General features: G+C 51.8%; 2 protein-coding genes across 2 annotated transcripts in view; both read right to left on the bottom strand.

Annotated features, from left to right (window-relative positions):
• LOC134012333 (calcium/calmodulin-dependent protein kinase type II subunit beta-like) overlaps positions 1 to 15,320 on the bottom strand; it is a 37,293-nt gene extending 21,973 nt beyond the window's left edge. The window contains 7 exon segments of the mRNA XM_062452126.1: positions 24 to 120; positions 5,160 to 5,205; positions 5,208 to 5,224; positions 5,542 to 5,596; positions 6,016 to 6,075; positions 11,075 to 11,169; positions 14,996 to 15,320. Coding sequence (XP_062308110.1) covers positions 24 to 120; positions 5,160 to 5,205; positions 5,208 to 5,224; positions 5,542 to 5,596; positions 6,016 to 6,075; positions 11,075 to 11,169; positions 14,996 to 15,057 — 432 coding nt within the window. The 5' untranslated portion in view covers positions 15,058 to 15,320.
• A 1,306-nt stretch (positions 15,321 to 16,626) lies between these two features.
• si:dkey-13n15.2 (protein transport protein Sec24C) overlaps positions 16,627 to 20,994 on the bottom strand; it is a 7,475-nt gene continuing 3,107 nt past the window's right edge. The window contains 11 exon segments of the mRNA XM_062452128.1: positions 16,627 to 17,017; positions 17,565 to 17,654; positions 17,900 to 18,142; positions 18,344 to 18,523; positions 18,728 to 18,849; positions 19,054 to 19,192; positions 19,746 to 19,894; positions 20,115 to 20,211; positions 20,384 to 20,437; positions 20,439 to 20,552; positions 20,821 to 20,876. Coding sequence (XP_062308112.1) covers positions 16,877 to 17,017; positions 17,565 to 17,654; positions 17,900 to 18,142; positions 18,344 to 18,523; positions 18,728 to 18,849; positions 19,054 to 19,192; positions 19,746 to 19,894; positions 20,115 to 20,211; positions 20,384 to 20,437; positions 20,439 to 20,552; positions 20,821 to 20,876 — 1,385 coding nt within the window. The 3' untranslated portion in view covers positions 16,627 to 16,876.

The raw sequence follows: 20,994 nt of genomic DNA on the forward strand, positions 1-20,994 counted from the left end.
CACGCGTGCGCACACACACATACAGCGAGGCGACGCCCGTCACTCACCTTCAGGTCTCTGTGCACCACGCCCATTTGGTGGCAGTGAAGGACCGCCTCCAAGATCTGCTGGATGCAATGGCTGCATGCAAACACCAGGGGGCGCATGTTAGTCTGAGCAGAGCTACAGTCCCGTGCACAGGCCAGGGGTCAGGGGTCAGAGGATTAGGGGTGTATTCAGGAGGGGAGGGGGCCGATGGAGGGGGGAGAATAGGAGGTGTGTGGCCATGTGGGGGCTGATGTTTATTTCGAAGGGGGCGGGGGGGGATGGGGGGGGGGTCCAATCAAGCAGAGCTCTGATTGGACGATCACTTGTGAGTCTCTGGTTGGCTGGCGCTGTGTGTGTGTGTGTGTGTGTGCCGTCTGAGTAAGGGGCAGAAAGAGGAGGAAAATATATTTGTTTATTTTTATATATATTTTATTTTATATTTAAATTGTTGTATTCTTAGATTGTTTAGTTCTTAGAAATAGTTAAACTTTTGTACTTTTACTTAATTTAAGATCTGTATATGTTTAGTGTTTTGCACCTCCCTGCCACAGTAAATTCCGTGTTTGTATAACATACATGGCGAATAAACCGACTTCGGATTCTGAAAAGGGAGAGAGAGAGAGGGAGTGAGAGAGACAGAGAGAGAGAGAGACTATGAAGATGAATATGGTGATATATGAGTGGGTTGTCCCAGGAGTGTTGCAGGAGTGAGGGAGGAAGGCAGGGAGCAGGATAACATGGCTGGGTCAGAACTGGGTCATAAAGAGGTTCTAACCATGTCACAGCTAGGTTATAACCATGTCATAGCTAGGTTATAACCATGTCATAGCTAGGTTATAACCATGTCATAGCTAGGTTATAACCATGTCACAGCTAGGTTATAACCATGTCACAGCTAGGTTATAACCATGTCACAGCTAGGTTATAACCATGTCATAGCTAGGTTATAACCATGTCACAGCTAGGTTATAACCATGTCATAGCTAGGTTATAACCATGTCACAGCTAGGTTATAACCATGTCATAGCTAGGTTATAACCATGTCATAGCGAGATTATAACTGGGTCAGAATGTGACAGAAGAAGGTAGTCTGTGTCAGAACTAGACTGGACACAGCTATACACCACTAGACACACCTACAGTACAGGACAAGCTCTGTTTTAGTGTCTGTGTGTGTGGGGGGGGGGACTATAGATGTATGTGGTTGAGAGTTCCTATCTTTCAAGTAACCTGTGTGTGAGTGAAAGAGAGTGTTAGGGTTAGCGAGAGATGAAAGAGAGATGAGCGAGAGGAGGAGAGCGATGAGAGAGAGAGAGGGAGCGAGAGGGAGAGAGGGGGGAGCGAGAGAGAGGGAGGGCTGATGTACTCCTGCCAAAGCTGGCATGGCAGTAAAGTTCAGAGTCATAAATTAGCCCCGTGTCCACTTTCTAAAGGTCTCCCAATGAATAAATACTGATCAGGTTGCATCCTCCGCCCAGCCACTTTACTATGTATGTGGTGTGTGTGTGTGGGTGGGTGTGGGGTAGCGTTGTGTGTGCGTGTTAGTGTGTGTGTGTGTGGTGTGTGTGTGTTAGTGTGTGTGCGGTTGCTCAAGGAATCTGCAACTTTCTACCGAAAGCAGATGTGGGACTCCACCCGTGCGCAATGGAGACGGGCAAATGTGTGGGTGCCCAGGGCATGCATGCATATTTGTGTGCGGCTGTGTGTGTGTGTGCACGTGTGCATGTGTGTGTGTGTGTGTGCGTGTGTGTTGTGGTCTCCTCCCCCACCCTGTCAGCTGTCCAGCTCTGTGACCTGCGGGTTGAGGAGTCTGTATATGGGGGTATGAGGGAGGGGGGGGGAACTCTTAAGGAAAGGAGGGGGCAGTTGGTTTGTGGGGGGGGGGGGTATTCAGTACCATAGTAGTCGTGTGTGTGTGAGAAAGAGGGGGGGGGGGGGGCAAGAGAGCCCATGACAGGCAGACCCAGGGACAAACGGAGGACCCGACATCAGACGGACGGACCGACGGGGAGAGACAGAGACAGACCTGGAGGGGGGAGGGGGGGGGGGGGGGGCAGGCAGGGAGCAGGCGGGGGGGAGGAGGAGGAGGAGGGTGCGGCTGCTCTCTACACATACTGACCTTCAGGTCCCTGTGCACTATGTCATGTTGGTGAATGTGATGCACACTGTCTAGAATCTGATGGATACAGTGACTGTGAAAACAAAACAGAGGGGAGGGGGGGGGCGGGGAGGGGAGGGGAGGGGGGGGGTGGAGGACAGGAGAGGTGGAGGAGAGGAGAGAGAGAGAGGGAGGGAGGGGCGGGCGGGGTGGGGGGAGTGGAGGAGAGGAGAGGGGAGGAGATGAACGGGTGGATGCAAAAATGAAGGATACCCAGGGTGTGGGAGGGAGGGAAAATGGACGGATGGACAGATGGAGAGGAGGAGAACAGAGGGGGGTTAGGAAGCATGGAGGGACAGGGAGAGGGGGGGGAGAAAGGAAGAGAGCAGGAGAGGTGGAGGAGTGGAGCGAGAGGAGGAGACAAAGCCATTTAAAACGGGGGACGAGACAGGAGAACCACAGCCGAACACGCAAACAACACACACGACAGAGAGGAAGAGAGGAGAGGAAGAGAGGAGGGGAAGGGGGGGGGGGAGGAAGAGAGGAGAGGAAGAGAGGAGAGGAAGAGAGGAGGGGAAGAGAGGAGGGGAAGGGGGGGGGAGGAAGAGAGGAGAGGAAGAGAGGAGAGGAAGAGAGGAGAGGTAGACATGAAGAAAAAAGGGAACCTGGACACAGTGGAGAGCCGTGTGGGAGAGTCAAAGAAAGGCGAGAGAGAGAGAAAAGAGAAACAGGTAGAGAAAGAGATGGGGAGAGTTCATCCCATCAAGTGGAATATATAAGATGTGCAATGAAGGGGGGTTAAATGTGCCTTGATCTGTGAGTGTGTGCGTGCGTGTGTGTGCAGTGAGAGGGATAAATGGCAGTATGTGTGACTAATAGCAGGAGCAGGGAGGCCGCATGATCTTTACCCACACACAGTCTAGTGAGTGGGAGGACTGACAAAGGCGCTCACACACACACACACACACACACACACAGCAGGGGCCAGTGATAACACCAGTTCCGACCACATCACCCCTCCCTGCCCCGACCAGAGACACAGAGACACAGACTCACCCTCCACCCCTCAAACACACACACACACACACACACAGCCGAGCAGTGATCAGCCAGTGTCAGTTTAATTCCTGTGCTGAGGAACGCCTATTGTAGCAGTCAAAAGCAGTCATCATTTCCTGGTCTGAGATCAGGGAGGAGGGGGGGGGGATTTACCATGGCAACGAGGCCAGGGAATAAAGATGTGAGCAGCAGTGAGAGATATGGTTTCTTGCTCTCTCCCTCTCCCCTCTCCCTCTCCCTCTCCCTCTCCCTCTCCCTCTCCCTCTCCCTCTCCCTCTCTCTCTCTCTCTCTCTCTCTCTCTCATCTCTCTCTCTCTCTCTCTCTCTCTCTCTCTCTCTCTCTCTCTCTCTCTCTCTCTCTCTCTCTCTCTCTCTCTCTCTCTCTCTCTCTCTCTCTCTCTCTCTCTCTCTCTCTCCCCTTGTCTCTCTCACTCCCCCACTCTCTCTTTCTCCTTGTCTCTCTCACTCCCCCACTCTCTCTCTCCTTTCTCTCTCTTTCCCCACTCTCTCTCTCTATCTTTCTCCGAGGCCCCTGGTTCCTGGAAGGTTGTGACTCCCTGCAGCTGAGGTGGGCTATGAGACCTAGTTAGGGGTTAGAGTGTGCAGGTGTGTGTGGAGAGTGTGTGTGTGTGGAGAGTGTGTTTGTGTGGAGAGTGTGTGTGTGAAGAGAGTGTGTGTGTGTGGAGAGTGTGTGTGAATAGGGGGATTGGGCATTTAACGTGTCCATGCAATGCGTGATTGGGTGGGTGGATGTGTGTGAGTGCATGTGGATGGGTACGGGAGTGGATGTGTGAGTGTGTGTGTGTGTGTGAGACTAATTATGGGAGCTAATTAAAGCCCCACTTCTTGGTGGTCTCCTAGGGAGCAAGAGGCGGGACTGACCTCGATGACTGACACTCCTGTGCAGGATGTGTGTGTGTGTGCGCAAGTGAGAGAGGGAACGACCTTGGGTCAGAAGCAAAATAGCTAGAAGCAGGATGGTAGGGCGTTAAGGACGCACACACACACGCGCGCGCGGAACACATCCAGAATCGTCTGACTGACAGCAAAATGGCCGATTGAACGACCGTTGAATTCTTTCGCCTCGCTTTTGCTCCGCGCGTGTGCCGTGTCTCCTACAGGCGCGTGGGGGCGCTCGTCAGAGACGGGAAGGGACGGCAACGCACCCCGACGCTCTGACCTCGCGTGTGTAAGTCAGTCAGTGATAGGAGGACCAGAGGGGAAGGAGAGGAGCCGCCAGCGTGCGGGATCAGCCCAGGCCTCGCCAGTCGGAGAGCGGGCCGGCAGCACGGGACCAGGGGGAGCTGCTGCGCTGATCTCGGGGGAGGTGCTCGCGCGTGACCGCTCAGGCTCGGCGGTTTGCGGGTGAGACGGGGGCGGGGGGGGGCGAGAGAGAGACAGAGAGGGATGGAGGGAGAGGAGGTCAGGGGGTCGAGAGAGTTCGAGGGAACGTGTGGAGGGGTGTGGAGAGGAGCGCCCACCGAGAGAGGAAACAGGGAGAGCGAGGAAGAGAGGTTGAGAGAGAATGACAAATAAAGACAGTCAGAGAGAGAGAGAGAGAGAGAGAGAGAGAGAGAGAGAGAGAGAGAGAGAGAGAGAGAGAGAGAGAGAGAGAGAGAGAGAGAGAGAGAGAGAGAGAGAGAGAGAGAGAGAGAGAGACAAAGAAAGAAAGAAAGAAAGAAAGAAAAAAGTAAGAAGAAAACAGGGACAGACAGACATGCAGAGACAGACAGAGAGGTGCACACACAGACCGACAGGTAGACAGGAAGGCAGACAGACAGACAGACAGACAGACAGACAGACAGACCGACAGGTAGACAGGAAGGCAGACAGACAGATAGGTACACAGACAGACAGATAGGTACACAGATAGATAGACAGACCGACAGGTAGACAGACAGACCGACAGGTAGACAGGAAGGCAGACAGACTGACAGACTGACAGACAGACAGACAGGGAGTGTGTGAGTCTTACCTGGCATCAGCCTCGCTGTAGTACTCTCTGGCCACGATGTCCTCAACAGCTCTCCTCCAGTCACCCTGCAGGGGGGCGGAGCCACACACACAAACCCACCAATCACACACAGCTCATTAGCATTCTTCACGACACAGCCTTGGGGGGAAGCCCCGATTCCAGCGACACCAGGACTCCCCCCCCCCCGCCCCGCCTCTCTCGGCAACCCCATCCTTCACGACGTTACATGGAAACAAGAGCATGGGAAAGTCGGGGAGAGGGAGGAGGGGTGATGGTGGGGGGGGGGGGGGGGGTGGAAGTGGAGGTGTGTATATGGAGGGGTAGTGATTAGGTTTTGTTTATGAGAGGGGAGATGGAGGGATGAAGAGGAGGGAGGACTTACAGGTCAAACAGGAGGTAGTGGAAGCCTTCCTCTGATATACTGTCATGAAGACGAACTGAGAGAGAGAGAGAGAGAGAGAGAGAGAGAGAGAGAGAGAGAGAGAGAGAAGAGAGAGAGAGAGAGAGAGAGAGAGAGAGAGAGAGAGAGGGAGAGGGAGAGTGAGTGAGATAAAGAGAAAAAGAAAGAGAGCGATAAGGAGATGGAGAGAAAGATGAGAGGGAAATAAGAGAAAAAATAAAGAGCCAGATACAGATCAGATCAAATACACGAAATATGATACTAGTACATCATGTCCTTTGCCATAGCAACGGCTGGGTTTTGTACTTCACATCACTGAGGTTCGGTAGCAGACAGCTTCTACAGGCAGCTCAGTCTCTCACAGGTTAACCTCAGAGGTTAGGGTTGGGGGTGGGGGGGGGGGTGGTAAGGTTAGGGGTGCTGGGGTGAGGGGTGAGGGGTGCTGGACTATCTCACCGATGTTGGAGTGCTTCAGCAGACGACAAATACGAGCCTCTCTCTCCAGCTTCTGGTGGTCTGAGGAACGAGTGATAGAGAGAGAGAGAGAGAGAGAGAGAGAGAGAGAGAGAGAGAGAGAGAGAGAGAGAGAGAGAGGGAGAGAGGGGGAGAGAGAGAGAGAGAGAGAGAGAGAGAGAGAGAGAGAGAGAGAGAGAGAGACGGAGAGTGACAGGGAGAGAGAGAGAGAGAGAGAGAGAGAGAGAGAGAGAGACGGAGAGTGAGAGTGAGAGAGAGAGAGAGAGAGAGAGAGAGAGAGAGAGAGACGGAGAGAGAGAGAGAGAGAGAGAGAGAGAGAGAGAGAGAGAGAGAGAGAGAGAGAGAGAGAGAGAGAGAGAGAGAGAGAGAGAGAGAGAGAGAGAGAGAGAGGAGAGGAGAAGGTGGGAGGGAAACAGAGGACATTACAAGAGCGTGTTACACGGGACACGCGTGCAGAGGGAACGAGTCGCTTCATTTGAGGAGAGAGGGACTGCATTCCACTGGACGGCACCCTGACAAGCAGAGCTGTCACTGCCCCAGGCCTCAGAGGAGCACCTGCAGCCGCACTGAGCTGCAGCCGCACTGAGCTGCAGCCCTGCTAACCTCGTCTCAACAGATATCCACCTTCCTGCTGGGGACACTGGGCACAGGACAGCAGGTTATGTCTACACTCTCTTTGACGATGGACAAAGAGATGTATTGTACACACTTGAGAGTACAGTGGAACACACACACGCAAACACACGCAGACGCGCTCAGAGCACTGCAGATGACACACACGCGAGCACACACACAAGGGTACTGAGGATGGCACAAACAGTGTACACACACAGTGAACACGCACACTTCCGCAGCAAGCACACGCACACACACACAAGTACACTGAACGCTGACAGTGAAGTGAGCACACGGTGATTAAGGATTGGGAAGATGAGAGGAGTAGGAAGGAGAAGAGGAGAAGAAACAGGGTCATTAAATAACAAAGAGAGCCCACTGTCACTCGCTCCGAGCAAACACAACACTGATTGCTACTGTTGTTCCCTTGTCCTCAATCTCTTCCGATTATCTCTCTCAGAGCGATGGCATCCTTCCTTCTCTCCTTCCTTCTCTTCTTTCCTTTTCTTCTTTCTTCTTCCTTCACTCCTTCCTTCACTCCTTCCTTCTCTCCTTCCTTTACTCCTTCCTTCACTCCTTCTCTCCTTCCTTCTCTCATTCTCTCCTTCCTTCACTCCTTCCTTCACTCCTTCTCTCCTTCCTTCTCTCCTTCCTTCACTCCTTCCTTCACATCCTTCTCTCCTTCCTTCACTCCTTCCTTCACTCCTTCCTTCACTCCTTCTCTCCTTCCTTCTCTCCTTCCTTCACTCCTTCCTTCACTCCTTCCTTCTCTTCCTTCCTCCTCCTCTCTTTCCTCCTTCCTTCTCTCCTTCCTTCTCTTCCTTCCTCCTCCTCTCTTTCCTCCTTCCTTCTCTTCTTTCTTTTCTCCGGTCTTTTCTCTCTCTTTTAACAGTTCTCTCTTTCTGCATTGCCTTACTGTGTGTGTGTGTGTTTTATTGTGTGCGCGTAGCAGTGAGCTGTTCTCTGCAGTGGGACATGCTACGCCAGCCCCGGCACTGCTGTGAAGCAGCACGGTAAATTAGAGATGAGCGGCAAGGAGGAAGGGGGCCGAGACGGAGGGATGGAGAGAAGGTGAGAGGGCGGGGGCAGAACTAGAGTCGGCGAGGAGGGAGAAGGAGGGTGAGGAGAGGAGGCAAGGAGGAGAGGGGTGAGCAATGTGTTCACTTGGTGTGAAGAGAGTGACTGTACACTTGAAATGCAGTGTAAATGAGTGTCTGGATATCTTGGCAGGGTTGAAGCGTTGTACTGTGTGGTGGCAGGGAGAGGTGGAGGAGAGGTGGAGGAGAGGGGGGGAGGAGAGGGGGAGGAGAGGTGGAGGAGAGGGGGGAGGAGAGGTGGAGGAGAGAGGGGAGGAGAGGGGAGGAGAGGGTGGAGGAGAGGTGGAGGAGAGGGGGAGCAGAGGTGGAGGAGAGGTGGAGGAGAGGGGGAGGAGAGGTGGAGGAGAGGGGGGGGAGGAGAGGGGGAGGAGAGGTGGAGGAGAGGTGGAGGAGAGGGGGAGCAGAGGTGGAGGAGAGGTGGAGGAGAGGGGGAGGAGAGGTGGAGGAGAGGGGGAGGAGAGGGGGAGTTCGAGGTGGAGGAGAAACGAGGAACAGAGAGGAGCTCAGGGGAATGCATCATGGAAGACTGAGGAGGACAGAAGCTCAACGCATTTCTCATCCTCCGCTCATCCGCAGACACGGGACCCCTGGAAAAAGCCCCTCGTCCTTAGGTCCTGGCCAGAGACAGGCCCCCAGCGCACGGTTTAAAGGCCATCTCTCATCTCTGAAGAGGAGAGCAGGTTATGTCCGCAAGCTTGTCTCGTTATTTGCCATTGACCCAGTCCAACCCTCACAACCACACTGAGGCAGAGGAAACCAGGACAGATCGGGCCCTGCAATGCAGGGGATTCACAACCTGAACACGTGTATGTGAACACACACGACACAGCAGCATGGACACACACACACAAACACACACACACACAGGAGAATATACACACACGTGCGCGCACACAGGAGCATGTTCACACACACACACACACACACCTACAGACACACAAACATAAATTCACACAAATCTACAGGGTCATGTCCACACACACACATACAAGCAAAACACGCACATACACAGAAAGAGTCAAACACACACATGAAGACTCGCAAACATTTGCATTTTACAGCCTACACACACACACACGCGCGCACACACACTTTACACACGGATCCTCCTGTCCCTAGCAGAGCCTCATATTCCCATTGAGAATATATTGGCCAATAGCTGACCCCCTGCAACCCTGTCAAGTATCCACATCAATAAACAAGCCCTCTGATTGGCTGGGAGCATTGCCAACAGCCCCACCCCTGCCAAGCTTTGACGTGTGGCATGTGACATTAACTGTTGGTCTGGGAGGAATGGGGGAGGGGAGGGGGGAGAAGGGGGCAGGGGGGCAGGGGGGCAGGGGGGGTGGACGACACACTCCGGAGAAACGACTTCCACGTGTTACTTCACTGCGGCTCAGAGAACGAGGAGATGCTTTTTGCTGCGACGAGGAGCAGTTGGGACACACAGGCTCTCCGACGCTTTACACCTCGGCTACACGGTGTCAACCTCGCACTCATGAGCCTAAAGATAGCACCCCCACACACACACAGACACACACGCACAAGCCTCAAGTCAATGCACACACACATACTAAACTTGGCAAACGCACACTGCGCTGTCATCTCCCAGATCACTGAATACACTTTGACGGTGGACAATCAACCTAACTAGCCCTAACTCATCCTAACCCTGACTCTTCCTAACCCTAACCAACCCATCTCAACCTTAACTGCCTAAACCGAACTTTAACCAACTCATCCCAACCTTAACTGCCTAAACCGAACTTTAACCAACTCATCCCAACCTTAACTGCCTAAACCTAACTTTAAACAACTCATCCCAACCTTAACTGCCTAAACCTAACTTTAAGCAACTCATCCCAACCTTAACTGCCTAAACCTAACTTTAACCAACCCATCCCAACTGAACGGACTCATCCTAACCTTAACAGACTCATCCTAACCCAGCACTACGGAGACCTCAGAAGGTTTTCGGTCGTATCTGAGGTCGTCTGACCTTCCGGCTAAAGTGGTGCTTCAGGAGGCAGACACCAATGACCAGAATGACCGTTACACGCTGTATTAGGCTGTTAGTTCCTCTGTGTGTGTGTGTGTGTGCGTGTGTGCGCATGTCTGTGCGTGTGTGCGGGTCAGATGAGAGTCCCGTGCTGAAGGCATGTAGGCGCACAGACACATCGCCCACAGCTGCCAAGTGCCTGGGGTGCCTTCCCTCTCCTGGCCCTCCTCTATCTTCACCTCGCTCCCTCCCTCTCTTCTCTCTCCTCTCGCTCCCTGTCCCCTTCCTTGCCCTCTCCCCTCTCTCCCTCTGTATTGCTCTCTTCTCCTCCCTCTCTCTTTCCCTCTCTCTCTCCCCCCCTCTCTCTCTTTCTCTCTCTTTCTCCATCTGTATTTCTTCCCCCCCTCTCTTTTTCTCTCCCTCTCTCTCTCCTCTCTCTCTCTATCTCTCTCTCTCTCCCTCCCCCTCCCCCCCCTCTGTCTCTCTCTCTTTCAGACAGGCCTACTCTTTAATGCATCATACATTACTAACCGACCTGCACATCAGACCAGGCCCTGACACAGAAGGACGAGCCAAGCCACACCCATTTCACCGCGAGCCATTTTTGAGCAATCTCACCATCAAATATTGAGAGGGAGGAGCATGTCCAGCACTGCACCAGCAGGAGAAGGAGCCCCGACAGGAAGCTCTAGCGGAGCCACAGGAAGCTGCATTCACACAGGATCTCAGGCTGCACATGACCACTGCACATGCCTGTAGGGTTCAATGACTGTGCAGCGATAAACTGAACGATTTGTCATCTGCCATCCAACTACCACGTGAAGTCTATATTCTTCGTGAGCGCCAGGTTCTGTCTGTCTGTCATTTTGGGGGCCAGGTGGACTGGGGGGGGGGGGGGGCAGGGAGGTTGGGGGGGCAGGGGACTAGACCATGCGGCTCTGGCATTTGGCCTTGGCTTTGGCTATAACTGTTACCGGGGGCGTGGGATAGTCCCGTGCATTAGTGAGTAGGACGACTAAAGTAATACTACAGTACTTCTACAGCATTATAACCCTACTACAATACTACAACAGACTTTCTCAATTCTGGTCCTGAGGACCCCCTGCCCAGGATGTTCTAGAATCTAGATGTTTCCCTGCTCCAACACACCTGATTCCAATGAATGGTCATTATCAAGCTCGGCAGAGGCCTGGTAACGACCCATTCATTTGAATCAGGTGTGTTGGAAGTGTTAGAACATGCAGGACAGTGGGCCCTGAGGACCAGGGTTGAGAAAGGCTGTCCTCCAACACTACAGCAGTGGGCAGCACTACTGGAACACTAAACTCACCTCTGGCCGACAGCTTCTTGGTGTTGATGATTTTGGCAGCGTATTCCTGTCCCGTGCACAGCTTCACACACCTGCGCACCACTGAGAAAGCTCCCCTGGAAACGCACACACAACAGGAACCTTGGTGAGGAACGTCAGGGAGAGATGGTGAAAAGCCAAATCCTAGATAAAACCATTTGCTGTAATCGACTTAAAGAGAGTCTTTTTCGAGTTAGAGACTTCAGATCTCCACAGTCTCACGCGGTAGCGTAGCACAGGTCCACGGTGGCTCACTGCGTGCATCAGCTGACAAACACAGGAGACAGGAAGATCCTGACACCCAAGACCACACTGTTTCCTGTCTGGTTACCATGGCGTCATCTCTATACCGTAGTATGTAAGCAACCTGGCCCGCATTACTAAAGCACACCAGGTCGTAATCTAGGATCCCAGTACATCTAAAATCCCAGTATATCTAGCTGAATAGGCTGATGTCCAAACCCTCTAACATCGGCAACATCAATTGGGTGCGGCAAGTAGACACTTCCTAGAGTGTGGTGTGTGAGGGTTAGTCTCTAGACTCTATCCTTGTCTAGAGTGTTAGTGTGTGAGGGTTAGTCTCTAGACTCTATCCTTGTCGAGAGTGTAGTGTGTAAGTTAGTCTGCCTAATGGGCTCCCATGGGATTCCAAATGCAAAATCAGCTATGTCGGTAAAGTGTAGGTGTGTGTGTTTGTGTGTGTGCGTATGTTTGTGTGTATGCGTGTGCAATACACATGTTCAATAGAGCTTCATTCCAGCATAAATACGCATGAACACATCATATAACCAGAGGGCTGAAGGCCTAGCAAGACAAACATATTCCCACGCAGGTTTCTGATACTACTAGCCTTGTATTAGAAGCCTGGTGATAAGCAGTAGGTTTGTTTAATACAGCTTTATTCAGATCAATAGAGACAGTTGGAGGCAGGGAAAGAGAGAGGAGGGAAGACACATAGGAAATGGCCCGGGCCAGAATCAAGCCCAGGCCCCTGTGTTTCGACCTGAGCCTTAGTGGTTACCCAGGGGACCCCTAACAAACTGTTTTTAACCCTCGTGCTGCCTTCGGGTCACATGACCCAAAGGTTCATAACGAACCATCGTTGTGTTTACCCAATTTTACCCAATACAAAAACAAATAAAAATCATTTTCTTTTAACCTTCGCAATGTGGAGGGTCTGAGACAGCCTGACGGTTAAAAGAAAATGCTTCACTTTGTTTTTGTATGCGGTAAAGTTGTCACAATACGACGGTGGGTAACAATGACTGATGGGTCAGAATGACCCGAAGAGAACACAAGGGTTAATGTAGTCGTCCATCATCTACATTCCTCCCTTTAGCCCTGGGCTGAACCCCTCGTGGTAGGCTACATAACCCCTACTAAAGATCGAGGACGTTCCATGTTCTTTTCACATTTCAACCAGGGGCGTAGGCAGAATAAACTTTTTGGGTAGGCCTAGAAAGATATGGATAAGCATCTTTTCCGTTTTTTTACTTATTTACTTTGCGATGTGCACCCGGTGCATAATTTTTCTGAGATATTTTCGTTTTGGGGTAGGCCTTAGATCAAATTGGGCCTACCCGTGGCGATGCCTCTGGTTCTCTGCCGTTCTTCATGTCCGCAAGAACCGTCTAGAACCCTCAACAGAGCGTAGAAACTGAAAAGGCTCCATCTATTGTTGTGAAGGGCTCAAGGCCTATATAGGGTCCTCTATACGCGGTTGTATTTTTTTTTTACGTAGTCTGCTGCCGTCGGTGAGACTCCCAGAGAGAGAATTCTGAACGACCAATGGCAAGGCTGGGTCAGGGGTCACCAGAGGACTCGAGCTGCCCAGTGACCATGAGTCAGAGACAAATACCACGCCCGCTCTGAAATACACACCCCGGCATGTGACTGAGGGTCACACACACACACGTGTACGCACACAACCACACACACACAGGCACACACACGCGCACAGAGCGTGGGGGATTTCGACACGCAAGCCACCACTTCCAACAACAACAACGGTTCTGGCCGAGCATCTGTCCACTTAGCCGGGAGAGGAATCGGTGGGCCAACAAAGTGCTCTTCAGAATGCTCTGTGTCTGCCACGCCCCGTCTCAATGGAGAAATGTAAGTGATTTCGAACGCCCCTCCCGCCCCGCCTCACCCCTTCCCCCCCCCCCTTCCCCTGCATCCACACACCTCAGTCCCACATAGCTCCGAGGGTGGGGTCTGCCGGGAAATAAGACAAACACACACGCTGCGCTCGAGCGGGAGGGTCAGGAGGTGTGTGTGCGACAGGTACACAGACGCACACAATCCACACGCAAGGAGACACACACGTGCACACACACACGCACGTACACACTTACTGATAACACCACCCGACAGCTGCACTCGGAAAGTTCACCGGACGAGGTGAGGTTTCTTTAGTGTGTGTGTGTGTGTGTGTGTGTGTGTGTGCGCGCGCTTACGTGTATGTGTGTGTGCTCCTCGTGAACAGAGGGGGAGATATAAACTCAATGCAGTGATAATCACCAAGCTGCGAGGCATACAGAGAAACAGAGCTGTAGGTATAGGTTGTCATCATCCACACTTCCCATTCTGGATTATAGGGAGGGGAATACTGGGTGGAGTAAATCCTAGTGTCTTTGTGGTTCAACTCCTGAGCTTAAATCCACAAACGGCCCTGCTTGTGGATTTAGATGGGTATTGTATTTTTTTCCCTCTGTCAGACATTCAAGCTGTATTCCAGACAATCCTCGAACCCACTTCAAATGCATTCGTGGAGTCTAGGTCATCGTGGCGATTAAGCAACCCAAATGCACATATAAATGTTGATCGAGCCTGTATTTTCAAAACTCCGGAGCTTAGCTCAATTGTCTGGAGGCGGGGGTATTGCAAAATAGTTTTACTCTCCTTTTGAGCTGAGGACACTGTTAGGAATGTCAACGAAGATGTTGTTTGTTTATAGTGAGATGAAACAGGTGAACTAAACCAAATTTTTCATAGGCCTATATGAAACTTTTTAAAGAGCGGCTGTAAGATATTTTTAAGAATTTGTCACAGTCGGACGACCCTGACTCCTAACACGGAATTTGTGACACAGACCCAACCTTCAGTTTAACTTGCGCCTCCATCAAGTGATAAATTGCTTAACAGACGCCGATGTCAAGACAGAACTGCTATTTCCCAAATAAGCAGTGAGAATTGGCCAAAATGGCGTTACATCTCACATATGCATGCCGTCCATGTCCATGGCACATCATTGACAATCAACCTTTTATACGTATCTAAGAAACAACTTCAAGGTTATAGCGCGATTTAAAGCCACCAGAATACAGTAGTCACTGTTCCCGCTTCCAGGGGGAGAGGGCGGCGGCGGCAGAGCGGCAGAGCGGCAGAGCGGCAGAGCGGCAGAGCGGCAGAGCGGCAGCTGTGAAAGGGGCGTACCTCCCCAACAGGGTGTTCAGAGCCAAGAGGTTAGCGAGCTACATTTTCGGAGAGCTTAACATTGGCGTTGGTTGAGCTACAGCAATACTTCTTCGGGGAACTCAAGGGCCGTGCCTGTGTGTGTGTGTGTGTGTGTGTGTGTGTGTGTGTGTGTGTGTGTGTGTGTGTGTGTGTGTGTGTGTGTGTAGAGAGAGAGAGAGAGAGAGAGAGAGAGAGAGAGAGAGAGAGAGAGAGAGAGAGAGAGAGAGAGAGAGAGAGAGAGAGAGAGAGAGAGAGAGAGAGAGAGAGAGACCAGGGTGGAGAGTGAGTGAGCGTATTTTGAGAGCGCGAGTTGTCACCCTTGCCTTGCGCTCCTGTCCTCCAGAAAAAGACCACACCAACAACACCGACGAAGCCAAACTAACAAACGGACTGACACATTCATACATGTTTGTACAACTTCCAAAAATAAAAGCAAACGCTTACTTTCCCAGTTCCTCGTAAAGCTGAAATTCGTCCGTGAATCGTGTACAGGTTGTAGTAGCCATGTCTCCGTATATCGTGGGTGTTTCACAGCTTGAGCTGCTCCTCTGTCTGCCGTAAATATGAAATTAGTTTTCAAAATATGCGTTCAATATGTCTACGGCCGCCTTCTCAAAGAGAGCCCTTGAAAGCCAGTAAAGCTCTAGTTGAGTGAAGGAGAGGTTTGATATGCAAGGCTAGCGACCAAGGTGGTTGCTTGCTCGCGTCACGTCTCCCCCACTATTTAGCTTCTGTACTGTAGGCTACGGCTCGTCTCCGGTGCGCTTGGCTCTTGCTGCGGACAGAAACAGACCCGTTACAATCCGCTCTCCGCCGCCCCCGATCGGACTCGGCGCGCAACTGCTTGCGTGGGCAACGTAATAGCACACAAACGCCCCGCTTGTACAGTGCGTACTTCCAAATAGGGGCAAATTTATGAGGGTGGTTATTTGTGTTTTGAGCATTATCACTATGGCACTCAATGACATGCGTACAGGCACATAGCCTACAGAGGCCATGACAGAAAAGTAGCCTCATGGGAAAATAAATCTACAATGCAACCCATAATCCCAACCTCAAATATATTGAAAGCAAGATTACATGATACAGACACATGCGCTGAACCTGACACACTACTGCATATGAGGAATAGAATGACACTTATAAGATATCACTGCACCGTGGACAGCTAGCTGGGGTTAGCCCACAATGTCAATAAATTACTCATGTTGCATTGTATAACTATTTCCTTTCACAGTACAGGAAGTGTGTTTGCGGATGTGCCACGATAGCGCACAGCAAGTTTCAACCGAAGAAAAAAAAAACAGTCACTACAGTTTCAATACTACCATGACACGTCACAGAAATAGTTTGAGTCCTCCATAAAAAGAGGCCATAACTACATAAGGTGCAAATACAAAACAAATATGGGCTACCTATCTCCGTGGTGAAAAAAAAGTTTTAAATAATAAAACCTTGAAGGACCTCACACCCCAATTTTGTAATTTAATACAATTATGCGGCCAACTTCGAAACCATAATTAGGTCTTTTATCCTGTCCCAGTCATTTTCATGGGTTATGTCATTTTCCAGATGTAGAAACACAGTTCAGGGATTGTTCACTCCCACATGTCTTAATGGGGACTAATACCACATCATTGCTTCCAATTAGCTTTATTTGTCGACTGTGACTCAGCGGGGAACTGCTCGCTTCGCCTTCTATGTGGAGTGTCAACATCACGGGAACCAACGTGACCTCCTCCAACTCTCGGTCACATCATTACCGGGGCAACGGCTATTTGAACGTTATTCCTCTTGATGTTATAAACGCGTTGAGGCGGAGTCGTGCCTCGTAGTCGACGGTCATTTGGAACTGGTTTCATCCAGCGGATGTGTGATCGGTCTGACAGCATGAGGCCCTATGGGTGCCGCTACTACATTTGATTCCCTTAGCAGACGCTTTAATTCAAAGCGACATCAGAGAGAGCAGCATATATGCAACCTTCACTAGGCTTCGCCTGCGGTTCTCGCGTTTACGCACTACTGTAAAACTGGAAAGAAATGAAAGGGAGTGAAGGGGGAGAGTAAAGAAGAGTTCAAGTCAACCTTTATTTTGATCAGTAGAGAACACACACACATCTCTCTTAGACACACACACACTACAGTACACCTCAGACAGGGATTAGAGAGTTGCCATGACAGTAGAATAAATTAACATATCAAGAACATGTTTCAGTCCTTAGAGACGGAAGAGGACAGTTATGGGCAGTACTATCACCACACGCACGCGCACACAGACACGCACACACACACACACAGACGCGCACACACACACACACTGTGGGCTCAGACCAGCAGTCTGAGGGAGTTGACATGGAGGTGGTAGAGGAAGTCTGCGTATGATGCGCCGCCATTGGGACTCTTGTCCTCCACTAGGAGGCTCTGCAGGGACTCCTCACCACTGTCCCCCTGCTTCACCACCACCAGCTGGGGAGGGGAAGCACACACACGCACACACGTACATGTATATACACACACACACACACACATACGCACACACACACACAAACACACACAAACGTTGATTTATCTGAAGAGCCATTCATGACATATTTTGCTGTCATTGTAATCAACAAGAGAGAGAGAGAGAGAGAGAGAGAGAGAGAGAGAGAGAGAGAGAGAGAGAGAGAGAGAGAGAGAGAGAGAGAGAGAGTGAAAGACAGAGAGAGAGTGGGAAAGAGAATGAGAGACAGAGAGAGAGTGAGAGACAGAGCGACAGACAGAGAGAGACAGACAGAGAGAGTGAGAGACAGAGAGACAGACAGAGAGAGACAGACAGAGAGAGAGTGTGAGAGACAGAGAGAGAGTAAGAGACATAGAGACAAACAGAGAGAGAGAGACAGACAGAGAGAGAGAGAGACAGAGAGAGAGAGACATAGATAGAGACAAGTAACAGGGACAGGAGCAGAGTCTGATTCCCAGACAGTTCAGAGGGTCCCTCCCAGGCCTGTGACTCCCCTCTCAGGGAGCTCACCTTGAGGGCTGAGGGCCCCTGAGAGCCCAGCGTCTGGAGGAGAGATCTCACGCTGATGGAGAGAGGGTTGTCAAGGACAGGCAGCTTCGTCTGGATGAACACAAACACCGTAACACACACACACACACACACAAACACACGCACACACTCTTTCATCAGTTTTGAATGGCATCCGGTTCCACAAGGATCTGAGAGTTTATCCGTCCTTCGAATCCTCCCTTTGTCTCATGCCATTCATGCCTCCGCACCCCCCTCTCCCTCCCTTTACTACCCCTCCCCCTCCGCCTCCCCAGACTCCCTAGCTCCCCCCCCCCCCCACTCTCTCTCCCCCTCACCTCTCCAGAGGGCAGGGATGCCAGGCAGCGCGTGTTGAACAGCAGGCCCAGGGCGTGTGAGGGGACGGCGTGGCCCACCCAGAGCAGCAGGCTGAGGGGGGAGCTGGCCAGGTACAGCCCCCCCGGGTCCAGGCTGGCTCCGGAGCAGCGCAGGGCCGGCCCCAGGCTGGCTCCGGAGCAGCGCAGGGCCGGCCCCAGGCTGGGGCCGCTGGCATCACCAGCGATGTCACCGCAACCTGTCTGCTGGGAGAGGGAGGGGGGGGCAGGGATGGTGGAGACATCTTGGTTACCATCTACATCATCACCATCATCACCATCATCATCATCACCATCTACATCATCACCATCATCACCATAACCATCATCATCATCATCTCCACCATCATCATCATCATCATCATCATCATCAACTCCTCATCACCACCACCATCCTCATCCCCCTACCAGCGGCAGGAGCAGGGGGTAGAAGTGGCGTGCGGTGGAGGCGGTGTCCATGGCGACCAGCTGGCTGCGCAGCGCCAGGCGTGTGTGCACGGAGCAGCGCTGGGCCGGCAGCAGCACCTCGCTCTTCCTCAGGCTGTTGATGTAGACGGGCAGGACCCGCAGGTGCTGGGGGAGCACCAGCTGGGCGTCACACACACATTCATACACACACACACACACACACACACGTATACACACACATTCATACACAGACACACACACACATATACAAAAACACACATTAACATACACGCAAACACACAACATGCACACACACACAGCTTCCTGTTAGCGAACGAAACCTGGACGCGTGCGTGTGTCCGCGCTATGTGCTGTCACACGGACCTGACCCGGGGACACGGAGGTGGAGCTGCAGTGTTTCCTGTAGCAGGCCAGCGCCTCCGTCACCTCCGTCTGCAGTTCCTCTCTCAGCTCCTGCAGGGGGCGCTCCAGCGCTGAGCAGTACACTGCACACGCAGGGCGACAGGGAGGAAGAGATACAGGGAGCCAGTGTCAGAGCCAGGGTCAGAGCCAGGGTCAGAGCCAGGGTCGGGGACGGACAGAATACAGGACACACGAGTACGCTACACACACATGGACATGCGACACGCTCCACATCACGTTACAACATAACTGCCCCAGTTGGAGGCGCTGGGCTCGTAGCTCCTTACTCTTCTTGCAGTAGAAGGTGAGCAGCGACTGGGCCTGGCAGTGGCGAAAGGTGTCCAGCAGGTGGCGTGAGCAGCGCAGGGTCAGGGTATGGACCCGCGTCCTCCGCTCGCCTCGCTCGCTGGTGTAGGACAGGACCACCTGGAAGCCAGGAGGAGATATCTGCACTTGAGATATGATGTTGTTGTCTTGGCAGAATCATGTCATATCAATATTGTATTGTTGATCCGGTTGGTGATGATGATGTTGATGGGAAACTGTTTCCTAAAGTACGTTCTGTATTCCGGACCATGAGACCACATCTAGGAGGATTACCAGGCTATTTATTGGAAGTCTAGAATGTGTGATGCATCCAAACTATTGCACCTTTTCTTCAAATAACCGTCTTTATCATAGACACAGGCCTCTACAGTACGGGATCTCATCCTAGTAAACATTTACATTTAGTCATTTAGCAGACGCTCTTATCCAGAGCGACTTACAGTAAGTACAGGGACATTCTCCCCGAGGCAAGTAGGGTGAAGTGCCTTGCCCAAGGACACAACGTCATTTGGCACAGCTGGGATTCAAACCAACAACCTTCTGATTAATAGCCCGACTCCCTAACCGCTCAGCCATCTGACCCCCTGTAAACATTGTGTCTACGTTTACCAGGTTCTGTTCATTAGGGGGTGGGACTGATTGAAGGAGTTACCTGTATGACCACGCCCCTCTTCTCCTCCACAGCTCTGCTGTGAGACAGCTCAATGGCTAAAGTCGTCCGCCAATCAAGAGTTGCCAGGGCGACCTTACTGGGGCTAGGTCCAGGGACGAAGGAACCGTAACAGCCCGACACACGCATGTCTGTGGAGCAGGAAGACACAGGAGGAGGTTCTTACGCAATATCCTGTCTGAGGAGCAGGTTAAATCACTACTCCAGCAAGTTTCCTTGTAGTTGAATGGCATCTTTAAAGGCGCCATCTGCATTCATAGATAGCTAGGCGAGACACAGACTTGACAACCGTATTCGTAATCTGAAAGAGCACACAAACGCACACAAACTTTGGACCCTGGCTGTTCTCACCTTTACTGACGAAGATCTTGATTTGGGCCCGGTACCCAGTCTCTGTCTCCACACTCATCCTCAAGTCCCTGCCGAAGCGTTCCCTCTCCAGCTCCCCCTGCAGGAGGAAATGGAATCAGTCCTCCACACGGACACACCCCTGCTCTGAGAAATGGAATCAGTCCTCCACCTGGACACACCCTGGCTCTGAGAAATGGAATCAGTCCCACAGGGACACATCCTTACAGGAAGTTGATGGATTAGAGGAAGTGGAGGGAGACGAGGCTCACCAAGAGGCTGTCGTACGAGCGGAGAGCTCCACCTGTCAGGTATGGAACGTGTCCCTGGCCAAGCTCCACCCACATCCTGCTGGCAGAAGGCAAACAGGTGGAGGCCACAGCCCTGGTTGACACACTTCTTAGCCAATGAGACATCGGAATCCAAAGGCTGGAAGAGAGACTGTAAGGTCCAGAAGAGGAGAGAGAGGGATGGAGTCTCTCCATTATGGAGAGGGAAGAATGGAGAGAGGAGGAGAGAGAGAGGGATGGAGAGAGAGAGAGAGAGAGATGAGAGAGAGAGAGAGGAGATGAGAGAGAGAGAGAGGGAGAGAGAGAGAGAGAGAGAAGAGAGAGAGATGAGAGAGAGAGAGAGAGAGAGAGAGAGAGAGAGAGAGAGAGAGAGAGGGGGGGAATAGACAGAAGAGGAGAGAGAGGTGGGTCAGTGTCACTTCCTGGGCATTATTGTCCAGATACAGTATCAAATTAATGGCCAGTTTCCAGAAGGCTGACATTTTGTCCAGATTACGTAATAGAATGGCTTACACATTAATTTAGTTGTGTTGGTGTGAGTGTTACCTTTGGTTTGTTGGAGCTGAAGAACCCTGAGGTGTGTGTGTAGCTCC

The sequence above is a fragment of the Osmerus eperlanus genome, chromosome 25, assembly GCF_963692335.1.
Source record: "Osmerus eperlanus chromosome 25, fOsmEpe2.1, whole genome shotgun sequence".
Classification (NCBI taxonomy): domain Eukaryota; kingdom Metazoa; phylum Chordata; class Actinopteri; order Osmeriformes; family Osmeridae; genus Osmerus; species Osmerus eperlanus.